We start from the raw sequence: 11,051 nt of genomic DNA, 5'->3' as shown, positions 1-11,051 counted from the left end.
ATATATATATATATATACACACACACACACACACAAACATACCACACAGAAAATGTATTTTTCATTTAAATGTACAGAGGACACATTTTGCAAGCCAACCTCCTGCCTGCAGGCTCACAGCCTCTCTTGTTCCATAAGCCTTCAGTCCTCAGCTGCTGTACCTCCATATGCCATCACCTCCACCACTGTCTCAGCTGTTACTGCTTTTCCAGTTAGGCTCCCACACTCCACTCATGTTCTTCCCTCTTGATGGTCCTAGGGTCCTCTGTTCCTGAAATAAAAGATTAACCATCCCCCATTAGTTACATATCTTCTACGTTTTGTTGTCATGGACTGCCAGGCCAGGTGAACTAAAAAGTCTGTCTTGAAAGAAGTATAACCAGAATGCTTAAAAGTGAGCACTGTTCACTCTCTTGTACTTTGGATATATTGTCAGGAGAGACCAGCCCTGACATCATTCTTGGAAAAACGGAGGGTCAGAAAAAAAGAGGCAGACCCTAAATGAGATAGATTAACACAGTGACAGTAACAATGGGCTCAAACATAACTGCAATTGTCAGCATGGTTCAGGTCAGGGAAGTGATTCATTCTATTGTTCATAGGGTCACTATGAGTTGACTCTGAGTGTGGCACTGTGGGTTAATGCTCCAGACTGCAAAGCCATTTGGACTGCAAGGTTAGCGGTTCAAGTTCACTAGTTGCTCCTTGGAAACCCTATGCAGGGTTGCTATGGGTCGGAATCTACTTGATGGCACTTAACAATAACAACAGCATAATTGTTATTTTATAATCAACACTTCTATGCATACTTTACCTATATTAACTCATTTTTTTTACTCCTTTTGTTCTTTATTTCATTTAAATTTTTAATTGAGATGAAATTAACATAACATAAAATTAATCATTTTAAAGTGTACAATTAAGAAAGAGCGCTGATGTGGTGGTGTGGGCTAATGCGTCAGACTGCAAAGTTGGTTGAACTGCAAGGTCTGTAGTTCAAGCTTACCAGCTGCTCCTTGGAAACCCTATACAGGGTCACTATGGGTCCGAATTGCCTCAATGGCACTTCACAACAACAACAACAACAACAACAACAACTGGTCGTGTAATGGTTACAAGTCGGGCTACGAATCTCATGGTCAGCAGTTTGAAACTACCAGTGGTTATGTGGGAAAAAGATGAGGTTTTCTGCTCTCATAAAGATTTGCAACCTCAGAAATTCTATATGGGATCGCTATGAGTTAGAACCAACTCCACAGCATATAACCACCAACCACCAACTACCACAGTGTATGAAACAATCACCACTCTTCAGTGTCAGAACTTTACATCACCCTATAAAAACACCCTGTATCAATTAATTAGTCCCCTTTTCTTTCTTGGCCCATACCCTGGCAAACTCTCATTTGCTTTTTGTCTCTATTGATTTGCTGTTCTTTATATTTCATATAAAAGGAATTATTCAACAGCAGACCTTTTGTGTCTGGCTTCTTTCACTTATCATTGTGTATTCAATGTTCACCGAGTTGTAGCATATATGAATACTTTGTTCTATTTTATGATTTAGTTACATTCTATTATGAGATACTACTTCATAGCCACAAGGATGCCTTCAATCAAGAAATGAAAAATACCAAATATTGACATGGATTCAGAGAAATAAGAATCCTTATACGTTTCTGCTGGAATTTAAAATGGTGCTGCCTCTGTGGAAAGCACTTTGGCAGCTCCTCAAAAGTTAGACACAGAATTATTATGTGACCCATCAATTCCACTCATATATATATATATACATATATACATATATATATATATACCCAAAAGAAACGAATACATAAATATACACAAAAAAATTATACATGGATATATTTAGCAGCATTATTCTTAATAGCCAAAAGTAGAAAATGGACAAATGCATAAACAAATGATGTTGCATACATTTTGTTGTTGTTGTTAAGTACAATTGAGTTGGTTCTTGGTGCATACACATAACTCTTGTGTCTTCACAACAATGCTATGATATGTGTACTATTATTAGACCATTTTACAAAGGAGGAGATGAGGCCCAAAAAGGTGAAATAATTTACTAAAGCCTACACCACTTCTGATTGGCAGAGGCAGAATCAAATCTCAGACAGTTTAACTCTTTCTGATCACCACACTTTACAAAAACTACCACAACCAACATAGGTAGAAGAAATATGTTGTTGAGTCGATTCCAACTCATGGCAACCTTATACACAACAGAACAAAACACTGCCCGATCTTGTACCATCCTCACAATCATTGTTAAGCTTGAGCCCTTTCCTATTGCCACTGTGCCAATCCATCTCTTTGGGAGACTTCCTCTTTTATGCTGACCTTCCACTTTATCTAGCATAATACCTTTCTCCAGGGACTGATTTCTCCTGACAATATGCCTGAAGTATGAGAGACAAAGTCTTGTCATCCTGGCTTCGAAGAAACATTCTAGTTGTATGTCTTCCAACACAGATTTGTGTGTTCTTCTGGAAATCCATGGTGACACCATTTAATATTCTTCACCAACACTATAACTCATATGCACCAATTCTTCTATGGTCTTACTTATTCACAGTCCAACTCTTACAGGCATCTGAGGCTACTGAAAATACCATGGCGTGGGTCAAGCACACTTTAGTCCTCAAGCTGATATCTTTGCTTTTGAACATTTAAAATCGGTTTTATGCAGCAGATCTTCCTAATATAATATGTTGTTGTTGTTGTTAAGTGCCATTGAGTTGGTTCCAACTCATAGCAACCCTGTATATGGTTTCCAAGGAGTGCTGGTGGATTTGAACCACTGAACTTGTGGTTCAAACCAACATTGCAGTCGAGTGGTTATCCTACAGTGCCACACCAGGACTCCTAATACAATATAAGACATCTCAATGGCTAGATCTTAGGCAGAATAGAATAGAATAGAATAGAATAGAATAGAATAGAATATATTGTTTTTTAATTCTTTGAATTGATATACTTGAATATATACTTTTAACTCTTATTAAAAACCTGGAATATTGTAAGGATTTGTTTTAGGGAACAATTTGACACCAGCTAATTAGAGTCCTGATGTGGCACTGTGGGTTAATGTGCTGTACTGCAATACCAGTTTGAACAAGACCTGAAGTTCAAACTCACCATATGCTCCTCGGAAACCCTACACAGGGTTTCTGTGGGTTAGAACTGATTCGATGACATTTAACAAGAAGAAATTAACTTGAATCTTACCCTCATCCAGTAATTTTTTGTGTCTGTCCCAGTGTGAAGATTATTTTTTAGAGATATTAATCATGATTCATGAAGGGGATTAAGCAATGCCAGTTTAGTTAAATCTTTAATATCTTAAATGCAACAGGAGATATTATCAAGATGATATCTTTATAATATGTGCTCAGAGAGCCACCCCCGTTAAAAAACAAAACACAAAGGACTTACATAAGCCACAACAAACTGCATACATGCTTGCTAGATAGTGAATGATAACCAAGGATAATTAAGTGCCATCGAGTAGGTATTGACTCATACAGACCCTGTATAGGGATTCTGAGGAGCAGCTGGTGAGCTTGAACCACTGACCTTGAAGTTGAAAGTAACCTTGCAGCCCAGTGTATTAACCCACAGTTCCATGTTCTTCATCTTTTAGAGTTAAAAGCCATCATGTAACTCACTGATCTCAGTCAGTGCTCTGAAAAGGCCATCTAATGAATCAGGTGAGCTTCTAACTGAGCACAGCTGTACATTTTAAGTCTACTCTTGACATAAGGCTAGGGGGCTGGAGTTTCATGAAGAGCTTTTGTTGACCAAACCCTTTTATTTTTGTAAGGATTCTCCAGTATTTGCAAATTGTTCTATTCCCAATCAACAAAATAAGCTTTGTCAAAATTAAGATGGAATCACTTTACAAAATGAATTTCAAAGTTTAAGAGGAACAAAGGAGTGGTTTCATCATGTACAAAAGATGTGAAGAGAGTTATGGGACTTAAGATCCTACCACATCGGAGTTCTGCTGTGGAGCCATAGGATAAGCCAATGGACATAAGGTTGGGTTGAACCGCAAATCAGCAGTTCAAACTCACCAGTCCCTCCTCAGAAATACTACAGGGTCGCTGTGAGTTGGAACTCACTCACCTGAACTTAACAACAAACAACAACAACACTGGAGATGAGATCTGAATTCAAGGAAACAAAGACAGGAGACCCTGACACATACAGGAAAAATGTCTAGAACTCAAAAAGTCATAGTAGAATATTACATGAAGGATTGTCATGGATGAAATTTTCAAACACACACAAAAAGTTTTAAATAGAAAATCAAAATGTTCAAATTACAAGAGAAATGCACGTGGTTCCTTCTCTCAAGGAACGGATGATCAAGACTGATAAAAATGAAGTGAAAAGAAATATGTTGTTGCTGTTGTGATTTACTGTCGAGTCAGTACTTACTTATAGCGACTTTATGTACAACAGAATGAAACACTACCCAGTCCTGCACCAACCTCACAATTGTTGATATGCTTGGAGCCTGTTGATGCTGCCACTGTGCCAATCCATCTCATTGGGGATTTCCTTCTTTTTCTCTGAACCTCAACTTTACCAAGCATGATATACTACTCCAAGTATTTGTACCTCCTGACAATATGTCCAAAGTATGAGAGACGAAGTCTGGCCATCCTGGCTTCTAAGGAGCATTCTGGCTATACTTCTCCCAACACATATCTGTTTTTTCTTTTGGCCATCCGTGGTACTTTTAATAGTCTCCTCCAAAACCATAACTCAACTGAAAAGAAATGCACAACTTCCAAATTTGCATAGACAAGTAAAAGGAACTTATTAATCATAATAATTTACCAATTGAAATGAATTTTTACATTTAACTCTCTTAAATAGTAAATGACCTAAGGATAAATACTACTAGGAAAAGCATAAAACAAGCAGATCTATGGTTTCTTTCCCTTGGCCTGTTTGGTATTTGATAGGCTACACTAGCAAAGCTTCATGTATCAGTATTACCTTGACAATCACAGATTCATGACACAATCAAGGAGAAACTTAGCCTCAGCTCAACCAAGTATGGACACAGCAATCATGTGATTATCTGGCTCCATTTAGTCATTTTAGTGTCAATCAAACAAAAAATTAAATGTAGTCAAATTCATACTTTCCACTGTATTTTGGTAGTAAAAGCAGATTGATTCCTAGTCACTCTGCAATTTAAAGAATCTATTGATAATGACAAAATGAAACATCAAATTTTGCAACAGAAAGCAGAGGAAAAAATTACTGTATTTTTGTTTTTTGTTTCCAGTAGTCTGATACTAAACCCATCTGAACAAGTTAGGCTGTGTACGAATACAATAGGGTTCTTTATTGCTGAATCTGCAAAGGAAGTCAAAAGGTAATTTTTTTTTTATTACTTTATGGGGGGAAAGCACTAAAGCAAATACAACTTAATGGCAGGCAGACTGAGTCAGCGCCATGCCTCCCTAGTGTTAAGCCTCTCATAAGTCATTCTTGATTTGCTTTCATTGTCCAGAGCCCTATTTTACTGTTCCACCTGTCACAGTGATGTGAATACTCCTGAGATAATTGGAAAATGTGGCTGCAAATCCAAGAGCCATCATCATAACAACACAGGTAAATGTACTTTATATCTAGCTGTCTGTAGCCCAGCTTCTAGGAAAGAGAAGAATACTGTATCTCTTAAAATACAATGCCTCTTTGAACTTGGTAAAAAGAGGCAGCGATTTCTCTACTGGACATGCAAAACCTGAGACTTAGTCTTCTAAAGTGGGGAGAAATCTTTTTTGTTGTTGTCTAGTTCAACTCTTTTACATACCAGGCCAATGAATTTCAAAACATATTAAGGAATACCCAGTGTTGCATTGCCAATTGGTTACATTGCCATAATCAATCCAGGTATCCTGGCTTTCAATACATTTCTCTTATTTTTTACTGCATCCAACTGGTTTTCCCAAATTTAGATTAAAAATTGAGTCTTTATCTGATGACTTGTTTCATTATGAAAACACGACTTTCAATGGATTGTTGTTGCTAAGTACCATTGAGTCAGTTATGACTTACGGTAACATTATATACAACAGAACAAAAAACTGTGAGATCCTGCACCATCCTCAAAATCATTGCTATATTTGAACCCATTGTTGCAGTCACTGTGTCAAGCCATCTTGTTTTCTTCCTCTTTTTCACTGACCATCTACATTACCAAGAATGGTAGCCTACTCGGGTGGGTGACAGGTCCCTCCTAAGAACACGTTCCAAGTATGTGAGACAAAGTCTCACCATCCATCCTTGCTACTAAGGAGCAGACTGGCCATACTTGTTCTAAAACATATTTATTCATTCTTCTGACAGTCAGTGATTTAATAGTCTTGTCCAACATCATAGCTTGAAGGTATCAATTCTTATTCAGTCTTCTTTATTTATTGTCCAGCTTTCAAATGGGTTGTGAGGAATTTAAAATTTATCCATTCTAACACAGTGATGTGGAAATTTAACTTTATTTTCTCTAAAAGGGTCTACCAATTACCCTTTCCATTTAACAACAGGAAAATAAAAACTAATTTCAACTATTTATGATAATTCGGTTCCTTTTGGTTTAAACATAATCTCTTCCAGGTACATTCAGAGTTTTTTGGTAGATCCTCAGTGTTTTAAATTTTAAACTCAGTCACTGCAAGGTTTGGATTTTCTATGTGAGTTTTTCTTATCGTTTAAGTATTTTTCTCCTGTTCTTCTCTCCAGGATGCTATTTAAATGCTATTTAAACTTGCTTAGCATCATAATTGTTCTTGTAGTGAAGTAGCAAAATATTCTTTCATGCAAGTATTCACTGACCCCTACTAAGGTGTCTCATTCCCTTGGATTGCACATGCCAACTTCTGTGATCTCTGCACTATTAAAACAACCAATAAATCTATTTCTACTGGCTTTGGGTCAATTTATGTCATCTGTTCCTGAAATCTGTTTCCTCTGCCATAGAATGTAATCTAGAAATCTGTATCAAATACCTGAATGTAAACAAAGCACTGCTTGTCTGTGTCCTTAGTCTTTTCATTCTTTTTATTTGCCCCTCTGTTGGTTGGGATTTCTAAAATTTCCCAACATATGCCAGGATACAGTAACTCAGGCCTGCTGTCTCTGGCCTTTTCTCTGTTCAGACACACATGCCACCATATCTCTTCTTCTGTGGTTATCCTGTATAGTTATGGGACATTCCTCCAGGAGAATACTACCAAGAAATCTAATGGGAAGGGATGCAACACAACTATTTCCTACCTTCAGACATCACAAAACGATCAGATTTCCCTTGTCTAGCTGCACTTCATGAACCTGAAATACTAGGTGTGTGTATGTGTGTGTTTCTACAGGTGAATGTGCTAAGTCCTTTCTCATGGATCCAGGTTCCATCTTTATATTGTTGTAGCTGTTGTTACTGTTAAGTACCATTGTATCAATTCCAACTCATAGCAACCCTGTATAGGGTTTCCAAGGAAAGGATGGTGAATTTGAACTGCCAACTCTGCAGTTCAAAATGACCTTGAGATCCAGTTCATTATCCCACAGTGTCACACCAGAATGCCAATTATCTGTTTACACCAATTCACATTTCAAAAATTCACCCGTTTAATGTATACACTTCAATAGTTTTCAGAATAGTTGCACAAACCTTCACCATAATTAGTTTCAGAACATTTTCGTCAATACTTTCCACACCCCAAAAAACATACTCATTAGCAATCACTCCCCTTCTGCCTCTGTCCACACCCCTAGCAACCACAAATCTACAAGGGTGAGTCAAAAATTATCTGTACTTAGTTTATATTAAAACTCCCATCTACATCCATGGCTGATTAAATTGAGTGTGAGTGTGAAATGATTTTGTCTAATAGATGAATGAGTGACAGTAGATTATGGGACAAATTATTTGTATGTCAGCCATAACTCTGTCTATGAAATAATCCATGACAGACTTGGGTTTCTAAACATTTGTGTGAGATGGGTACCAAAACAACTCATGGAAGAGCATAAATAGAAGTGTTTGGATATGTGCAAACAAAATTTGGACTGAAATTTGAAGGACGATAAAAGTTTCTTTGAAAAACATCATTATTTGTGATGAGACATGGATTTACCACTACAAACTTGAGAGTAAATGGCAGAGTGTGGAATGGAAGCATCTTCAATCGCTGACCAAGAAAAAGCTCAAAAGTAAACAATCAGATGGAAAATGGAAGCTTACAATTTTCTGGGATTCTCAAGGGCCAGTATTGAAATACTATCAGGAAAAAATGTCCAACAAACAATGTTCACTACAGTGAGATGTTCATTGAAAAGCTGAAGGAAGCTTAAACTTCAGATTAAATGCACAGGACTGCTATACAAGGGCATTGTCATCTTGCAGGACAGTGCAGGTCCCTAAGTCTCTGCCCATACTGTTGACACTCTGCAAAAACTTCTTTTTGATCTGTTAAAGCATCCTCCCTATTGTACTAATCTTGCTCTATCAGAAGTTCCCTCATTTGTTCCTATGAGAGCTGCCCTTCCAGGAGGAAGAAGATTCGCATCTGATGAAGAAGTGAAGACAGCAGTGCATTTGTAATTCAGAGCTCAGTCTAAAACATTTTTTAGTAAGGAATATGAGAACTTGTTGACAAATGGACAAAATGTATTGAAAACAAGGAGATTATGTCAAAAAATGGTGTATTTGTCTTTTCTAAAAGTTGATTAAAATAAATTATATAGCCAAAGGATGTATAATGTTTTACTCACCCTCATACTTCATGGATTTGCTTTTCCTGAGCATATCATACAAATGGAATAATACTATCAATTCTGACTCTTTCATTTGCCGTAATACTTTTAAGATGTGTCCACACTGTAACATTCTTTTTATGGCGTAATGTTATTTCATTTTATATATACGCTACATTTGATTATGGAGTCCTGGTGTGGCACTGTGGGTTAATGCACTGGACTGCCAAGTCAGTTTAAATAGCAAGGTTGCCAGTTCAAATTTACCAGTTGCACCTTGGAAACTCTATAGAGGGTCACTATGGGTCAGAACCAACTCGATGACATTTAACAACAACAAATATTTATGAACTAGTATTTATGTCAGCATATGTCTTCAGTTCCCTTGAATCCATACCTAGGAATGAGAGTGCTGGATGAAATGGTAATTGTATGTTCAATTTTAAAAAAGCTCTCAAACTATTTTCCAAAGGTATTGCACCATTTCGCATTCCCACCAGCAATGCAGGAAGAATATGCACAGCACTTTTTTTTGGAATCTTTGCCAGCATTTCAGAGAACATCTTTTGACTATAGTAATTCTAATGAGTGTGAACTAGTATCTCACTGTGGGTTTGATTTGCATTTCACTAATGATTAAGGAAATTGAGCATCTTTTTATGAGCATCATATTAGCTGGCTTCTCTGCAAAAATTGACAAGCTTATGTGAAAATTAAGACAGAACTTCAGTAAACCTAAAATAGCCAAATGGATATTGATAAACTATAACAAAGTCTGAGGACTTACACTTCCTGATTTTAAAACAGAATACAGGGACTTCTGGTTTGGGGGCGGACTCAGGAAAGTCTCTTCAGAGGAAGCAAGGAAAAGCCAGAAAAAATGCTTTGCTGGTACAATCCCAGAACTTTAAATTCAATATAAAGTAAGAGGAAATAGTTTCGGGGGCCTACTTGCAGAGAAACCTAACAGAGCATGAAGGAACACGGAGATTTCTAAATCAATCAGGACTCTGCCTCTGACCCACAGTCTTGGCAGAGGTCAGTGGGTGGGGTCACAGCCAATGGCTAAGGAGTGAAAACCACCCAGCAACTTATGGAAAAAAGAGGTATGATTTTTTTTTCTTTTTTCACTATTTTTCCTTCAACTCCTGTGCCCTGTCCTGTCACACACTCTCTGCCCAGCCCAGGTGTCTTCACACAGGTTGCAGCACACCCTCAAAAGGGTACATCATTGCACACACAGGATACAATTTTCCCATGGATCAAAGCAGCTGACAGTCTCAGCTGAAAGTCCTGAGGCTAATCCTCCAGCGAGTTCTTATGACATCTGACTATGGGATTTAGCCCAGAAGTTGGCTCTCCTACTCAGGCAGGAACTTTTATTTCTGCCTTATCTGGCCATACTGCCAAGCTGTATTTGCACCCTGTAAAACCTCAACATAAAAGTCAAGAGCCAACACCAGCTACTACATACAACATCAGTGTGTAAGCCCAACACCTGTATTTTAAAAACACAGTAAAGGGAGAAGGATGCTGTGGATATGAAGAAACCTAACCAATCATCAGAGGAAAAAAGTCTGAACAATTTTCTTCTACTCATTTCTCATTCTCTATCTGTGCACCTTCACAGTGGTGACTAGAGGGGGTGCCTGTTTGAGTGAACACCCCCACCCACCCCTGAAGGTTTCTGCTGTGCATACACACTGAACTACTCAGTAAAGAACACTGGTCTAATTTGATATGAGTTTTTTGTTGTTGTTGTTATTGCTGTATTTTTTTTAGTTTTTGCTTTTACTATTCTTTCTGTTTTTTATCTTCTTGATCTTACTTTTTTTCCTTGGGGTAAGAGCATTCCCTTCCTACATTACCCAAGAAGAGACAGCAATTGTGGACATATAGCCAAGCATACCCTATAATAGCCCACCTTCCAGGTAGGAGCCAATACCAGCTGCTACACATTACATAGATAGTCAACACTTGCTAAGATTACTCACAGATGAGTAATAAGAGATGTGAAAAGGAAAGCCTATCTCCAGAATACATCCACAAGAGACAATCAGTAAGCAAATAATATAGCAACATACATTCATTTAATCATTGAAAACAAATCTAACTATTAAAAATGTCCAAGAAACAACAAAAGATCTCAGCATATGTCCAGAATCAGAAAAGAGTAACTGAGACAAAAGAGCTGGAGACAGTTATAGACTTCCCATTAGAAGAAGAGAAGGCTTTGGATCTGCCTGAGAAGGAATTCA

At 37.6% G+C, this 11,051-nt stretch overlaps 1 protein-coding gene across 1 annotated transcript in view; it reads left to right on the top strand.

Moving 5' to 3' along the window:
* The window catches only part of LOC102837799 (potassium channel subfamily U member 1-like), a 285,478-nt gene that overhangs the window by 128,628 nt on the left and 145,799 nt on the right, over positions 1–11,051 (top strand). The window contains 2 exon segments of the mRNA XM_006859999.1: positions 5,327–5,416; positions 5,555–5,655. Coding sequence (XP_006860061.1) covers positions 5,327–5,416; positions 5,555–5,655 — 191 coding nt within the window.

The sequence above is a fragment of the Chrysochloris asiatica genome, unplaced genomic scaffold, assembly GCF_000296735.1.
Source record: "Chrysochloris asiatica unplaced genomic scaffold, ChrAsi1.0 scaffold00035, whole genome shotgun sequence".
NCBI classification, from domain to species: domain Eukaryota; kingdom Metazoa; phylum Chordata; class Mammalia; order Afrosoricida; family Chrysochloridae; genus Chrysochloris; species Chrysochloris asiatica.
The sequence above is the reverse complement of the archived record's forward strand: the minus strand, read 5'-3'. Positions and strand labels throughout refer to the sequence as shown.